General features: G+C 31.6%; 1 protein-coding gene across 1 annotated transcript in view; it reads right to left on the reverse strand.

The window, feature by feature from the left end:
• Obsc (Obscurin) overlaps nucleotides 1–12,440 on the reverse strand; it is a 44,119-nt gene extending 31,679 nt beyond the window's left edge. Inside the window, exons 1-3 of the mRNA XM_011505979.1 lie at nucleotides 7,359–12,440; nucleotides 5,269–5,384; nucleotides 3,484–3,630 (exon numbers count right to left, since the gene is read on the reverse strand). Coding sequence (XP_011504281.1) covers nucleotides 3,484–3,630; nucleotides 5,269–5,384; nucleotides 7,359–12,080 — 4,985 coding nt within the window. The 5' untranslated portion in view covers nucleotides 12,081–12,440. The remainder of the gene's footprint in view (nucleotides 1–3,483; nucleotides 3,631–5,268; nucleotides 5,385–7,358) is intronic.
• Between the last annotated feature and the right edge of the window lie 6,273 nt (nucleotides 12,441–18,713).

Raw genomic sequence — 18,713 nt, forward strand, 5'->3', positions numbered from 1 at the left:
ATTTATAATCTTGATAACGTACATAATCTCCATAATTCCATTTCACAAAATCAAAAAATAGATTTTGTGATTTCTTAATTACTTACGGTATAAATTCGATTGTATAATTTCAATAAATGAATTAGAAAACTCATAGAATAAAGTATTAATCAAATATTAATAGTATTAATATTACATAGAAATTTTCAAAATTTAATAATCATTAATATTGTACGATGTACTTCCTATAAATATAAAAAGGGTTAATACCAAGATGTTGAAGCTTACAAAATGTAATTTTGTACATTATACATTAAAACCTTAAATCTAAATAAAATCATTAATACGTTTATATTATTAAAACAAAAGATTCAATAATTTTTAACCCATTATTTGTTTCAATAATATATAATAATTCTTTGAAAAAAATTAATTTATTTATAAAAACTATAAAAAGTTAAATGATTTTTATTCCTAATATTATACGTTATATATATATATATATATATATATATATATACAATATTCAATAGAAGCATTATATTTTAATGATTTCATTTTATTATTTTTTATTATTATTGTATATTTCTATTTAGTATGTTATATATAAATGTTATTATATATAAATAATATAAATGTTAGTTTATATGTTTTTTTATTATTATTCAAATTAAATTAATTATAAATGAAATTTAAGGCATTAAAGAGTATTTTAAATTTGATATACAACCAAGAAAAAAATCTAAATACGATCATTATGCAAGCACCGTTAATATACTATAATGAATATAAATCATTCAACATCAAATGTAAATAACACATTATTCGGAAATAAATATTTGTAATCTATATGATTATATAAACGGTGCAATATTATATAAAAATAATGAAAAGTACAAATAAGAAAATGATCTACAAAAAGTATTTACCAAAAAAACTCTCCAATGCAACTAGATATGATCAACGATTTATTGCACAAACCTTCAAATTTCGTACTTTAAATCATTTGTAATTCGATTATAATAATGTAAAGTGTATTTAAATCTAACTTTATTTATTTATGCTGCACACTTTGTAATAAATACCCAGTGACCGACTTATAAGGGATGTGTTCCTCGTATACATTTTAAATATAATGTTTTTGTATGAATTAATACATATGAAGAATCCTGGCTAACAGCCGAAAATACGGTAGGTATTATTATCTTAGACAAGTTTAATACTTTTATCTTAATTACTGTCAGCATAAATTTTTAAAAATTACTAATTAATGGTAAAATACTTTTTTCCAAAGCAACATTAAACATTGGCGAAAATTTCGTAAAATGTTTACCAATCATCTATTTTTCCGTATGTATTAAGCTAATGCTCAGTTACATTACTCTCATTACTCTCTGGTAGAATATATTAATAGCACAGTGTTTTCTTAAAATATTTACTATTTTTATACTAATTATATCCACCATTATTTAACATAATACGCATAATAATTATTTGTGAATATGAAAAAATATATTAATTATTTATAATAAATTAATAATTAAAAACTGCATAGAATTACCTAAATTATTTCATCGCTTTATGCGATACTGTAAAAGCATATAATTTGATTATAAGATAGTTTATTTATTAATTACTTTGCAAATGAATAATCCTAACCTAACGAATTTCACAAACAAGCTGATTATAAAATAACTATCCACTTGTACCTGCCCAATTTTTGCAAATGTATAATTCTAATTTATTTTTTAAACGATTTTGGCGTATAAAAGACAATCATTAGGTGAAATATATATTAGGTGAAATTGAAATAATTTTAGCTATTTTCTGATTTTCAATTTTAGAATTCAAAATTAGATAAACAATTATTATAGTGTTTTTAGAATATATATACATGTTATATAATAACCAAAAATTAATCTAATATTATTATTTTATATTAATACATTCTGTACAATATTTATAATATGGAATAAGTACATATTATTTAAAATACAAATATCAAATTTATATATGAAATATAATTGTATGTAGAATCAAAATATTTCTATCGTTTCTAATTTAAATAAAATACTTAACATGTAGAAATTAAAATGAATAAACACATATTATGATTATTAATATTAAAAAAAAAAAATTTTTTGGAATTTTTATATATATTTGAAAAAATAAGATTAAAAATTTTCATTATGATAATTAAGTATTTGAACACTCGATATCATTTACAGAAATTAATCTAAATAATATAGTAATATAATGCATAAATATTACTTTCATAAAATGCACATTAAATATATGCTGGTCTAATATTCTGTAAATCTCCATGCCGAAAAATATTTTAATATATTCATATACTTTCATTGTTATTGTTAGTTCATTTTAAATAATATTAAAAACATAAATTTCTTTTATTTAAAATCATTATAAAAATTTTTATTAATAACATTTTATTTTGTCGCCTTTGTGACTACATTAAAATAAAAATCGTGAAAATGCTTATTCTTATTATAAAAAGAAAACATCATTATAAGTCAAATACAAATTACGAATTTATATTTTAATCCTGCATTGATTTCAGAGAAATTCACCCACGCAGACTAGAAAAAAATTGAAATACAAACTCGTAAGTTTCGGTGATTTATCTACAATAACTTCCTCGTATCACTTAAAATAAGGATTATCGTTAAATTATATTTTCAGTATTCTACTTAAAATTTTAGTATACAATTTAAAAAATTAAAAATTGAAATATTTGTAGTGAAATCACAATTCCACTATTAAAATATTACCTAATTAAAGATACAATTTCTCGTATATATATATTGGTCCCATATATAATTATGAACACATTTGGGGCAGAAAAAAATTATAAAAGAATTTAATTAAAAAAAAAAAGAAAAATCGAAAATCTAGTTACATTGTATTTTGTAATTATGAAAGATTTTCTTTGTTCAGTATTAAAAAAGAGTAAACGATGAAGAAAAGATCTATATAAGAATGAATCTCGACTAGTCATAAATAGAAATACTTTAATGCTGTTTAAATATAACTTATTCATAATCGACTATCAGTATATACGGTCCAAAAAAAAAAAAAAAAAAAAAAAAAAAAAAAAAAAAAATCCGTTAAACCCACGTCTAATACGTCTAAGTTCAATTGTAATTTAGGGATCAAATAAAGCAGATCTTCCTATAATTCATAGCCTTATAGCCGTATAAAATAGTTAGAAATTATGCGAGTGACTAAAAACTTTGAAAATAATTTAGCTAATGAGAGAACAGGTCAAAGTGAGATAAAGCAAGCACACGGTCATTGACTTTTGAACACGTTGTTTCTTAGTTTAGTATCATTTCAATATTTGCGCAAATGCGAAAAACCAAAAATAAAAAAAAAAATCATTCGCACATGTTTGAAAAAATTATAATAAAAGTATTTAGAAATTTATTCCTTATGTACTAAATGTACTCGCATGAAAATGGAAACACTCGATTAGTCTCGACCCACCTCGTGGAAGTCTGAGAAATTAGATGAGCCCGAGAATCCGCGTATTTTCGTCGTGGGCGGACGGATAACTTGTGCCTTGCTGCCGTATTGTCCAGCCGATCCTCGATCTCTCCTATGTCGAACAACGTCTCATTTACCTTTGTTTCCCTATAAATAAATCTTTTTATCTAGTCTGTCTCGCATTTTTTATGATAAAATCTATGCTCTGCCAATATTATAAGCTATAGCGCCAATGTTAATAATTGAACTTTAAAAAACACGTCTTTCGTACTTTTTTTCTCTCTCTCTCTCTCTCTCTCTCTCTTTTTTTTTTTTTTTTTTTTTTTTTTTTTTTTTTTTCAAGCAACGATTGGAAAGAAGCTTGGATGACGATAGAGCAAGGCGTACGAAATCTGCAGATGAGCGTTGTTCGAAGGTATATGACTGCGTCGAGTGTCGAAAATAGATTTACTGGAAAGCCAGGCGGGAATAACTGTTCGTGAAAGCTTGACAATCCAGGCCGATTACAGGCTGATCCTTTATAAGCATTTCTTAATGGCTAATTGCAATTGCTCGTAAAAATTCGAGTCATGCACGATAATCGGGCCATTTTATTCCCAAAAGACTTAAAAGACTTAACAGTAATTTTACACGAACATAAGAGAGTGGGTATATGACGCGCTTATTTTAGCGACGATAGTTTACAAAAAAAAAAATTGTTGCACGTAAAAATACATTCGTATAAAAATAAATTATAAGCACGACGAGAGAAATTTATCATACAGGTTAAGATACTCAATGGTTTATGAGTTCTAAACATAAGCTATAACCTTAAATTGCTTTTTCATCTCATTTGAAAATTTTGTAACTTCTTGATGACAGTCATATTGAGTTTTACTTGTAAAATTATTTTATCAATAAAAATGATTGTTCGACGAGCCAACGATACTTTGCCCAATTACATGTATAAGCGATTTTAAGCACATCAATATTAATTAACAATAAAAGTATTTATTAATTTCTATGCTAAAGCATGCATTCGTGTCTATAAAATGAAGATTTTTATACTATTCTGAAATATGAGTTAGTTTAAAATTTAATAATCCATGCTAAATTCATTTTACTTTTTAATGTACTACTGTTTGAAATCATCTACACACACTCTCTACTTTAGAATGTAGAAATTTTCATTTAAAAACAATTTTCACGAGATAGATAGAAATATTTTTATTAATAACATGTATACTATATGTTTGCCTCGACATCTATTTTATAAAACAATTAATAGGAAACATTTATTATATCGTAAATTTATATGTATTAAAAAAAAAAAAAAAAATAATATAACTCTAAAAAATCATTTTTGCATTTGACATATGTAAATGATGTTCTCCATTGGAATAATAATTATACACAATTTTTCGTTCTTTGTCATCTGTAACTGTATGCTGGTATATGATACACGCACCAAAGGGTTTACGTAATTTTCTCTATAAAATTACAGTTCTTTATTAGAAACACAAGCTAAAGCGTACTTTCTCAGAAGAAATAACAAAGCTTATTTGAGCTCAGCACACATCTGTTATCAAAGATCATGTTATATATAATGGATCTATATGGTATATTGTATAAGCTTACTTTCAGTTCTTGCATACATATATTCAAGAAGCTGGAAATAAGCGCGCTACGAAAATAGCAAAGCCGCGGAACCTGCGAGTGCCGAATAATGCTAAAGCGAGCCAGCGAACTTGAATATTTGTTTGACTTTCATTTAGTTTCAGCTCATAAAGAAAAATAATGACTTACTTTGAATTATCAGCTGCATATTCGATCGCTTCGACGATGTCACCGACTTTAACAGAAAAATCCGTACCAGCATCTTCCGATATGAAATCTTTTACCACTACATAATTTTCTAATCTCTGCAATAGGAAAAATATTGTAATAATTAATAAATATACATAACATACGGTTCTTTTAATCTAAGGATCGCAAAAACGTAAAAACACAAGTTTTCAATGATAAAGTTAAAAATTTTAAAACTTAGTAAATAATTATTAAACAAGGAGTTCTCATTTCCGTGAATTCCTCTTCTTCACATCAGAAATTAAACTTGAAACTTTATTCGAATATGTAATATAAAAATAAAATAATTATCTTCAAATTACAAATAAATAAAATGAGTTTCAATACTAGTAACTCGTTTTACTTAATTCTAAATATCCAAGTCATATGTATAATAATTAAATTATATAATAAAACAAAGAGTGTATTCTCTCGTTTATCATTAACTAATGATATAGTAAATTAACAAATACAAATTAAAAATTATTAATTAATTAACAAATAATTACTAAATAATTAAAATTTACTTTATTCAAAAAAAAAAAAAAAAAAAAAAAAAAAAAAAAAAAAAAATCTTTACTAACGTGTGTAATAGTAGTTTTAATAGTAATTTCTATCAATTAAAAGCCTTACTTGCAAAAGTAACAATGTATTTACTTTGGAATTATAAATATGCCTAATATTATATTTCAATTATCAATTAATTGAAAAATACAAAAATGTTAAATATATTTATAATTAAATGTATTCTTGTGATGAATGAGAGTTTTAGTGCTTACAAAAGTACTGTTTATTTTCGTAATTATTTTCTGCTAATAGTATCATAGATTTCGTTGAAAATTGTAATATCATTGGAAATAAATTTAAAGACTATGCTCATTAATTAGAAAATAATAAAACTGAAATTTCTTGAAACTCGTCAAAATACGCAATTATTCTTAGAGTAATGATCATTTTTATCACTAAAATGAATAAAATTGCATTTAATGAAAAATCTTAAATAAATAAAAAAAAATATATATATTATAATATAACGTCACGAGAAATTAAATTTATTTTCTTATAAATTTAGTTATTTACTTAAGTTTATAATATTTTCACTTAAAAAATATCAATTAATCCTACAGTTATTTAAATTTACTAAAGCATAATGTATAAATTCTGACAAAAATCATAGTTATAAGTTTGAGAAATTGTTGAGAACCTATACAAGATTTATTTAAAAATTATGTTAAACACATAAACTGAAAAGATTTTCTTCGCCACTAAATAATCAAAATTACATTTAAGTACTAAATATACATTATGATTTCATAAAATTAAAAATAAATATTTTAAATGTAGTAGGTATATATGTAGAATATTAATATTAATTAATATAATACATATGATTAATATTTTCAAATATTTACTTAACATTATTAGGTACTTCTTGTTCTTACATGAAAATGTTATAAATTATTATGAATATTTTCTTTAAATTGTTAATCGAACAAAGTTCAATGAATTTTTATCACTTCCAATAACTAATATTTCAATGTATTAACAACTTGTTATTGCATAAGCTTTTTTAAATACTGGAATTATTCAACAACAACTTGAGAATTTTATAATTTTATTTCCTAACGTACGAATTCATATAAATTATTCCATGATAAAATTTCTTTTATTAATAATTGAATAAATTTTATAAATATAATACCTATCTAAAATCAATCTTTTAGTACGTAATAAATATTCAATATCTATTAAATTTTTATAATTCCTATATAAAAAAAAAAACATGACGCTTTATGTTTCATTGTAACGAAACATTTTAACGAATTATTATTATTTTTTAAGTTGAATCTAATTTTATTCTAGTTGTCATAAAACAATAGGTAATAGTTTAATTAAATTAATGTTTATATATATATATATATATACTTTTAGCATTGTAAAAACCAAATTACTAGAAGAAAAACAATGTGAACATTAATTTTGTCCTTAATTATATATCATGAAAATTGAACAATTAATTTATGAATTAGAAAATATAATGATATTCTTACCCCGTTATTATTGTCTTGATATAAGCTACTGATTCTACGAAAACTTGGCGTATTTTCTCTACTAACAGATCGACATTCGAAAGATTGCTCAGACTTTGAAAAATCAATTCCATTACATTCGTACTTTCTGCATCTCTCGCTAATAATGGAAGTCTCTATACTACTAGACCGTGTTACATTGAACTCATTATATGTTGACGTAAAATCATTTTCTGTATAAGTATTTTCTTCTAAAATATCAGCAACCGGACAGCAATACATTGAAAATCGATGGGCTGCTGGTTTACTTAATCGTAAAGCCGAAAATACGTGAAGAGGCTCGAAGTGTTGGATTCCGTGCTCATCTAAAACAGTATATGCAGTTTGACCAGTCAAAACTGATCTTGCGGCTTCTCGTGGTACGACGGCTTGCAAGCCTTGTTTTAAAATCATAAATGTAGCTGACGATTTACGACTTCTTCTCATTATAAAGTCTTCCATTGCCAAATTATTGTCTGCGTAAAGTAAAGAGTTTGGTATATCATCGGAGGTTTCTAAAGTAACTTCTTCCGGAACTACCATCAGCGCTGCACTTTCTCTAACTAAGGTTCGTAAACATGGATTACTTTTCGCTCTTTCTGAATTCACACTCAATTCTCTTAAGACATTTACCAATTGAGGCCTTTCTTCAGCTAGCTTTCTCATAATTGTCAGTCTCTTTAATATATCTAATGTAAGTTTATCGTCAGCCAAAGCTCTAGTTGATTTTTCATCATTAATTATGGATAATAAGCTACTTGCGGTAGAAAACATTCCGAGGGCTCTAGCTAAGCCAACGGCTTGAAGCAATAATTCTCGAACAGCAGAACTTTTATCATTTAATAATTCCTCTAAACGTATTTCACTAAACTCTTCTACAGCTTCGATAATAGCTTTATGCACGACTGCGGCTGCTTCTTTCTCTGTTTTCATACAAGTTACCTGTTGAGAGACTTTCTGTAAAACTCGTGAAATTAATTTGGAATCATTTTGCGACATACTTCTAAATGCAGAACCTACGATGTCATTTCCATTTTCTTCTTCTAATACTTGAGAAAGTCGATCGAGAACAATTTCATCCTTTAACGAATTCGTTACAAGTGTTGACTTTAGTATGTCAATTTTATTGTCACTTGTGTCCAGAATATCTAAAACTGCTGACTTGCAAATAGAATTTCTCTTCTCCGATACTAGTAATATTTGTAAAAATTCATCGACCAATTCATCAACAGATATAGTTTCATGCCCGAGAAAGTCTTTCAATGATTCACTAATCGCTGAGAAAACAATATTTCGTTTATTATCTTCATTAATATGGCATTTATTATTATTTATTCTGTCCTCGTCGTCGTCGCCGTCGTCGTCGTCGTCGATATTATTATTATTATTGATAATTTGTTTATCCATAAGCACCATTACAGCTATAGTCAATGTAGATTTAAGGGCTTCTTGTGCCCAATCATCTACAAAATTAAATTCTTTTCTATACGAATTTAATTTTGTCATTGTCACTAAATTACCATTTATTAAAGAACTATGGCCATTCTGATATTGATATCCTTTTTTTAGTATATCTTGAAAATTTTTGTGTACCACTTTGTCCGCCAAGGTCGCTATTATTGAAACTATTTGTGCCATTTTTATGGCTGCACTACCTTGAAAGCCAAATTTCTCAGCGATAATAATTGCATGATCCAATTCAACTGATTTAGAATCCATGTCTACATCGACATTCGGTATTTCTGCCGAAATGTTTTTTCCAATAGACAAGCCTGCATCTGATAATTGTCTCAGCATATTGGCATCAATGTTCACATCGGTATATCGCGTGGTTGATGCATTATATTGTAAATGTTGTGGCCTCAATAATTTAAGTTCCTCCGGAGTTACTTCAAAACCTTGAACTGAAAATTCTTGTTCACCTTCTGGCGTATCTGTTAAATCTGGCGCCACAAATCTCGGACCTTCTTCAGTTTGTACAATTTGGCCCGGTACAAATATGATGCCATGTTCAGTTGATTCTACAACCCTTCCAGGAACAAAACGTGGTCCATCTGATGTATTAACTACTTGACCTGGTACAAATCGTGAGCCTTCATCCTCAGTCGATATTATTTGTCCTGGAATAAAAGTTGGTCCAACTTTAGTTTCCACAATTTGTCCAGGAACAAATTGTGGCCCATTTTCAGTATCGACCGTTTGACCAGGAACAAATTTTAATCCAGATCTAGTTTCTACCATTTGACCTGGAACAAATTTTGGTCCACTACTTGTATCAATAACTTGCCCAGGTATAAATTGCTCTCCTGTGTCTGTATTTACTATTTGCCCTGGTATAAAACCATCGTCGGTCATGATACCAGGAACAAAACGATGACCGTCTTTTCCTCGTACTAATTGTCCTGGTATTATTTTCTTTCCTTGAGAAAATCTTTTTACAGTTTCTGGTATAAATTCAAAACCTGTTTCTGTTTGAATAATGTGTCCAAATATTTCAGTTTGTTCAGATAACATAGCACTCGCTGTTTTTGGATCGATTGGTATTCCGGCTGGTATGGGATCAAAAAAGTTGACTTCATCGATACTTTTAGCATTAGTAAATTTAAATCCATTCTCATCGATGATTGTGTTGCCAGGTATAAAGTTCTTTCCAACTGCAGTCTGTATAATTTGCCCTTCAACAAATTTTGTACCCTGTGGGGTATTTAATGTCATTCCAGCAATAAATTTAGTATTATTTTCTAATTCTATCGCGATTCCAGGAATAAACTGTAGTTCTTTTGTTTCTGTCATTACGCTTTGACCAGGTAAAAATTGAAGTCCATTTTTCATCAATACCGTTTGACCAGGAATAAACTTTTCGATGCCATTATCCATTCTTAATCTTTGTCCAGGCATAAATTCCCAATTTTTATTTACTTGATAACTCTGTCCAGGGATAAAAATCTGTTGGCCTAATTCATCGGTCATAGTTTGTCCAGGCATAAATTGCGCACCTTCATCAGTTGTTATAATCTGCCCTGGTATAAATGTATTCTCTACTACTTGTCCAGCTACAAATTTCGGACCATCTTTCGTTAAAACAGTCTGTCCAGGAATAAACTTCGAACCTTCATTCGTATGAATTGTTTGCCCTTGCACAAAATCATCTCTTTCGCCTCTACATAATGTTTGTCCGGCTACAAAAACTGGTGTCAACTTACCACTTTCTTCTTCAATAGAAATTATTTGTCCTGGAATAAGCACTGGTCCCTCTGGCGTATGAACTGTAAAACCAGGCACGAAACTATTTCCTTTTCCCGTTTGTAATGTTTGCCCTGGCACAAAAATATCACCATCGGGCGTATGTATTGTTTGTCCCGCGACAAATCTCTGAGTTGATTCTATATCAATTTTTAAACCTTTCACGTTATGCATTTGTACATTATCGCCAGTATTTATGCGCCCCACTAATTTTGGAATTTCGTCAATTCTTGGTAAAATTTGCAATGCCTCTGCACCAGCAGCTACGAATTTATTATATACATCGGCTGTTTCTTCAAGATCATTGGACGAAATATTCTTAATGCCCTCTTGGACATCGTATTCTAGCTGTGTAGTTAAAGGCGAAAATGGCTCAACTACTGCAATAGTCTCAAACCCACCCGTTTCTTCAGACACGGGTGTATTGTAAGAGCCAAGCATCGTTTGTTCTAAATCGATTCTTTGAGGATCAATTGTCACTGGAGTAGGCAATTCTTTTATTAAAGAAGTACATTCAATAACTGAATTCTTATCATTATTTTTCAAAACTTTCCAGTCAATTATATTGTTTAAAGGCTGTCTAATATCTGTCCATTCACAAGAACTCGAAAGAATTTGTCGATTTGATTTGTCTTGTTTAATGCCAACTTGTTTCCAATTTAAAAGTCTATTTTCTTTATCTTCCTCGTGAATACTCCTTAATTTAACATGTTTTGTTATCTTAAGTTCCTCCTCTTCCGCTGCTTTTTCCTTGTCTTCAAAAATTTTTTTAGCGTAGCTAAGGCCATCTCGCTTTTTTTTTGTTTTATTCTTAGACTCGGCCTCGACTCTTTGTCGCTCTTTAAAGATATCCTCACGAGGGCCGAATCCATCATAAAGCTCATCAAATCTTTCCAAATCTCGGAAATCAACCGAAACGTTTTTACCTTGCTTGAGGCGCAAGAGTACAGTATCACAGTCTCTCGAGAGCATAACATCTCTCACATCGCCATCTCTTACCGCTGCTTCCAGCTGAGCTGGGAACACAAGGCTGCATCTACGCTCTGCTACTGTATAAACAAATTTCGAATGCGTCTCCTCCTCTACAGGCTCTTTTGATTTAAGTAAGTTTCTTAAAACTATATGCTGCTCGTCATCGCCGTCTAGGATTGGAAAAACGTATCTGTAATCTTTCAATATAATGTGTTTTTTTTTCTCTCCTAGTAGAATTCCAGCTGTATAATGATGCGGCGCCAAGCCAGATGACTTTGTTGTAATTTTACATTTTTTGTTTTTCTTGCCTTTACTTTGACTGTGAAATCCAAGTACGACAGGAATGTAATGATGAGTTGGTAGTCCGTAGGATTTACCAGTAATTCGACAAAAGCGCTTAGCATCAGCAGGACTAATGGGTGGCAGTAATGGAAAGTAATTTGGTTTGGGGAGGCCCCGGCTCCTCCCCGTTATCCTACAAAAGGACATCCTTCTACAACAGCTCTCAATTCCTCTCTCAAAACTATACAATAACTTTGCACATATTACCTCGCTAATCTTGCATTCGTATTAGACATTTTATCTTCAAATTTTACTTCACTTTGTACTTCCATCTGAACTTTGGACATATCGCTAAAGGATGTTGATTCGTTATTTCTTTTCTCCCTTTCTATAGAAACAGGGAGCAATTACTGGTCGTCGGCCAATTAGTAAAATTAAGCTTCATCTAGAGTTATAATTTCAAAGGAATTCAGACACATTACTTATTTTAGCTTTTGAGCAAGGACGTACTTGATGTCAGAGATCAACATAAAATTGAAATATCTAAAGAGTAGTAGTATCAAGATCATTTATCTAATTTACTTTTCTTTTTTCTTTTTCTTTTTTTTTTTTTTTTTTTAACTCTCTGTCACTTTATTATATTGGATTTTTCTATTTTTTTTCCTTTTTACGTTTCCTTATATTCGTTGTAATTTTGCAGTCATTCTCGTCGCTTTCGTTATTTTTTCGTTAAAGAAGTTACGAAAATTTAATTATATACTGACACTTATCATAGGGGGTGGTACGAGTCTAAAGATAATATCAACGGACCACATCTATCGGAGACACACATCGTGCTACTGCTGCTACTGCTGTTTCTACCGCGGCTAATAGCACTGCTGCTGCCACTCTGAAAATTGTATATCACGATACGCGACGACGAGCGCCAGACTACTAGTTGTACCAAGTGCATGGCGCTTGCCTGAGCCTCGCCTCCTCGTCACCAGAAATAGCTTCTCTTCTTACTTGTGCACGGCTTTAACGGTCGGACGCGGTAAAACTGTATGTATGGGCAGCCATCCTGTTTGCCTATGATTCAGCACAACGTAGAATTAAGCGATCAACAACCCCCTTGGATGACCGGTCACCTCGAGCAATGAAGCTCATTGCCCACAATATTAGTGCAAATGGCTTGGACGCTATTATCAATAATTCAATTTAGACTACAATGCAGAATACTACGAATTACTAGATTTTTATTAAAATATTATTAAGCGTAATGACTAGCTAAAGCATCTTTCATTTATTAATAGCCGTTGATAGCTAAATTCTACGTTGAAATTTATTCTACGCTCGTGTAACGGAATACCAAGTGACCATTTGTTAATAATTTATCAGACTATTAACATTTACGAGATCTATTGGCAGCAAGTTTACCGACCATATCAATATTAAAATGAGAAAATTGATAAACTGCCAACACCTGCTTTATGCATATCGTCACGGATTATGGTTTTCACGTGCCTACTCGTCTCATAAATCAGCGTTGTTTTGCACTTTGCGACTATCACTCACTTGCACCCCGGAACTGTCGCGTTAATACTTTGGGCAAATCTTTTTCTCGAGCAAAATTTGAGTTCTGCCAAAAAGCAATAATTGACCGTATCCTGCCAATACTCCAAGCGATGAATAATAAAAATTCAATTAATAATACGGACCTATGAGTCTTGTCAATTGAATGATAAGCACGTGCGTACCTTGAACCAATTTTCTTGGCGACCTTCATCTAATTACAGCAACACCTAATCGCTTATCCATGATCAAAGCAGGATCGAAAGAGAACAGGTAACGCACTATACCAATTACTTTCACGAATTAGATTGCTTGCATTATTTACTGCCTGCCAAAAAAAAAAAAAAAAAAAAAAAAAAAAAAAAAAAAAAAAAAAAAAACAATAATAAAGTGCGGTGACAGTGCAATTTGTCAAAAAATTTGACGGTGCATGAGAAGCAATTAATGGATTACAGCTCTCGAGTTAGCAGCGTTAATGATTTTCGAATCAGGCAGACGAGATATCACGCGATTTGAGCACCGCTGCATAAATATTATTTTCATTTGACTGAAAATTGTTTTGACAGTTCAAATCCAAGTCATTCTTCTCTTTCATTATAACTATTTTTTCAGTCGTTGACAGATTTTTAGTCTGCGAAAAAGTTTCCTACTTTATAGCAGTGAATTCACTTCATCTTTCTAAATAGTACCAATGTTTTATTCTTCTGGTATATTATGACTTTTAGGTCTTCAAGATATTCGCAATTTAATAGAGTAAATTGTCGGTTGAATATGACATATTTATTAATACTAATGCGTATATTTGATATTTCCGTGGCTCAATTTAAATAAGACTCGCTTTCAGATACTTTTTGTCATTTATGTGTTTACAATTAATTATTCGACTTTACCAACACCTTATTTTTCTGATATCCATCAATAATGTTAGAAAAATTGAAGCGATCATGAATCGTAAAACAAACTCTACAAATTTGGTATCGAACGGCTAAGACGAATCCTCAAATTATAATTTAAAAAAACACATTGCACTCAATCTTTATAATTAAATACTTTCAAAGTATTTTAATAAAATCATTAATAATGTCAAAAAGATCGGCATAATCTATCATCGATTTAATTTTCAATTACTACAATAATAAGTCTACTGATATGATGGGGCAATAATTGAAAGCAGTAATTATATAATCTGAGCATGTGCCTTTTTATTTTTGTCAGAAAATTAAAAATCAATTCGTTTAATTTTATAATTTTTAAATTATTAAGAAAATTGTATTCAAAATTGTAAAATTAATTGTAAACTATAAAATATGAAAAATCGAATTGAATCTCAAGGTGATAATTTTTAAATTTCATTTGATACTATAAAAATTATATTTAATGAATCAATAATTATGTTATTACTTAAATTAACTTAATAATTAATTTAATTAAAAACGAATGCCAAGTTATTGTGTAGTATTGAGTAAAGTTTGATTTAAATACAAATATTATGATTTACGTAAAGTCTGACGAGAAAATCTTAACAAAGTTTTCATTGTGAATAATAATAAAAAATGCATCATATAGTTTCCAAGCATATTAATTGTTCATTTACTTAAACATCAATGTAATTATTGCACGAGTAATAATGATTTTCATAAATAATTTAAATGATCGAAAATGGATTCCAATTATGATTTAAACGGTCGATTTAATAGTTATATTTTAAATATATAATTTATACTTATTTTCAGTATGAATGTTTTTAGCTTAAATTTATTTTAAATTTAATATCATTATATTTATTGGCATATCTATTAAAATTACATTAAATTAAAGAAACATCTCTACTAAAGATTAAATAAAAATATTGATAATTTTATTTTAATTAAACATTTTGAAGACAAAATATGGTGAAGGAAGAAGAAAATTTTTAATTCCATTGAAGGAGCGCTAATATATTCAATTAAGTTAATAAAATATTTAAAGTTGCGATAAAAAAAATGATGTTGTGCATCAGTTTAATAGTTAAATTGTTACACGATTGTTTATATTTATGTCTCAATAGAATCACTTTATAAGGAATACGGCTTTCAAAAATCCATTAAACGTAATGATTTAAAAGAAAATTTTCTATTTATCCTTAAAAAAAAAAAATTTGCAATACAAAAAATTAATGTGCCAATTGATGGTTTCGATTAAAGATTATATTATTTTACATTAAAACAATATTCAATATTACTTACTGCTGAGGATTGTAACGAGGCACGACTGGTGATTCGTTCAGTGACAGACGTCGTTACATTACCATCCACACTGCGCCTCACTTCCGAAGAGAATTCTTTAAGATTATAATAATAAATGTTACCTTCATTATTAAGAAATTATCCAGGCAATATAATACATTAAAATAATAATACTAATAATAATGATAATAGTAATAATAATAATAATAATAATAATAATAATAATAATAATAATAATAATAATAATAATAATAATAATAATAATAATGAAAATAAATAAATAAATAAATAAATAAATAAAAAACAAATGAATGGATAAAAGAAGTAATGTATGGACTTACCCTGTCTTGAATATCTGCGAGCCATTTTGTTATGTCTTCATTATTCTAGATTAACATATAAAAAGTATAGTTAGCGCTCAGCTAAATTACTTTAACATTATAATATGTCGAAATTCAAATATTTAACGTGTCTTTTTTCCACTATTAGCCATTTGGATTTACATCATTTAAGCACTTATCTTTCAATTTTCTTCCCTATTTTATCGTTTTCAAATATAACGTCGATACTCAATACAAGTGACCTTCAGTTTAAGAGATTCCTCAACTTTTCGAATCTACCGTTTACGATTAACGTATTATTATTAAGCTGTATGCCTATAGTTGCTTTATTTAAAAAAAACTTATAAAAGTATTGTTAAATTAAAGGAGAGTAGGCTGATTAGTGCTGCCATCTGAGAACGATAAGTAGAAGAAGTACAGCACAAAGCTGCTAAGCGATCACTGTGAACTTTCGTCTCGTCACTTTTCTATTAATTCCCATAAACGAATCTGCATGATCGACTTGCACTCAACGCGCGCTGCTCATACCGGCATCGCCCAATAATAATCATTTCAAATCCCAATACCTTCTAAAGCGTGGAATACGCGTTCTAATAAAAAAAAAAAAAAAAAAAATAAATAAAAAAAAAAATTCACTAATTATAATAAATGTTACTTTGATTCCAATTTGCATTAGTCACGACGTTCGTCAGCAAATATACATATATTAATTAATTAAAAAAAAAAATTAATTAATCAATTAATTGCTCACTTATAACATGCTCACGTTAAATTGAATGATAAATTAAATAGTGAGGTTGGGAGGACGAAGGGAGGAAAGAAATAAATACAGAAAAGCCAAGATCGATCTTTGGGAACAGTTTAGCAAGGTCTATTTCGGACGCGTGTAACGTTAGTCGCATCACGATTGGTTGACGAATAGGTCTCCGATCGCTGGCCGCATATTTTTACTATCCCACCTTCAATTGGGTCACTTCCGGCGTTTACTTAACAATCTTTTAAAAGACAGGTTAATTGATAAATTGACGCTTCTCGTGGTAGCGCCTCAACTTAATCACGAAGGAGATGTAACGTCGTTGACGACGCCTCTTTATTCTCGGTTTGGCGCCTCGGAATCAAAAAGCCGCGAAAAGCCGCGCGTCAAACAGAGGGGGCGGCGATTGGTAGGGGACTGGAAGGCGGGGGCAAATGAGTGACTGGCGCACGGGGAAAAGACGACGAGGGTGGCGGCCTCGAGGTGGGGACGACGGGCGTGCGGTTCCGACCTTCGCGACGCCGACGAAGCCGCGAAACTGTGCCGTGAAAATGGAACGTCTATTTAACGTGGTCTATACGACTGACTAAGTGCGCGCACTTTTTCCTCGCTCGCGACGCAAGTTGTTTGTAATCACTTGCCGGCGGCTGAGCAGCTCCGAAGATACCAGCGCGGAATATGCATCAGCGTTATTTCCGTCCGCATCGCGGGGCTGGACGCCGATGATCGATCGCGTTCTCGGCCAATCTCATCGGGAAATCCAAATTTAGCCCGGGGCCGCGATCGCCTCGCGCTAAGGGCCGCTATTTTTAAAACGAGAGGGGCCGCACGTCGCCGGGGAAGTTGTGCGCGCTTGTTTGATTAAGCTGCCTGTTGCTTCGCCGGGGACGCGGGGCCCAATAACGCAAAACGCAGGTTACCTTCGAGACGGATACCCTGGGGATACGGTGATCGGCGACGTTTAAGAAGGCGGCTAGACACGATCGTTGCCCGTTGTGTAAATAGGATGCAATCGGCCGACGGCTATCCCGGGACTGCTGCCGATGCACCGATCTCTCTCTCTCTCTCTCTCTCTCTCTCTCTCTCTCTCTCTCTCTCTCTCTCGCTTTTTTTTTCACTCAAGCGCACACTCTTACGTACGGACAGACGTACACACTTCTGGGCAGCTATCGTTCCCCCGTGGATTCGTACACTACCGCGATCGGCGACCGATCGGCAGCGCACTTTTTTTACACGACCAAGAGGACGATGACGAAGACACGCCTTACTCGTAGTCGGGTTATATCTGCGGCCCACCACGACAATGACAACGACAGCGACTCCTATGACGACGACGACGACGACGACGACGACGACGACGACGACGACGACGACGACGACGACGACGACGACGACGACGACGACGACGACGACGACGACGACGACGACGACGACGACGACGACGACGACGACGACGACGACGACGACGACGACGACGACGACGACGACGACGACGACGACGACGACGACGACGACGACGACGACGACGACGACGACGACGACGACGACGACGACGACGACGACGACGACGACGACGACGACGACGACGACGACGACGACGACGACGACGACGACGACGACGACGACGACGACGACGACGACGACGACGACGACGAGGACGACGAGGACGACGACGATAAACACGACGACGACGACGACGATGAAGACGACGACGACGACGACGACGGCGACGACAGCTGATCGTGGACGCCCGCGCCCGTAGCTGGATCTAATAATACGTCAATGGCCTCGCGTCTCTCTACTCCAGGCCTCGGACCTTACGACGCCGATACATGAATTATCACAGCAGCAGCGGTGGCGGCGGCGGCGGCGGCGGCGGCGGCGGCAGTGGCGGCGGCGACGTTAGCCGCGTGGTTGCGCGACTACGGCGCGGGCGGCAAGGAAAAATAACAGAGCGCGGCAAGCTTTC

The sequence above is a fragment of the Ceratosolen solmsi genome, unplaced genomic scaffold (assembly GCF_000503995.2).
Source record: "Ceratosolen solmsi marchali unplaced genomic scaffold, CerSol_1.0 scaffold7, whole genome shotgun sequence".
NCBI classification, from domain to species: Eukaryota; Metazoa; Arthropoda; class Insecta; order Hymenoptera; family Agaonidae; genus Ceratosolen; species Ceratosolen solmsi.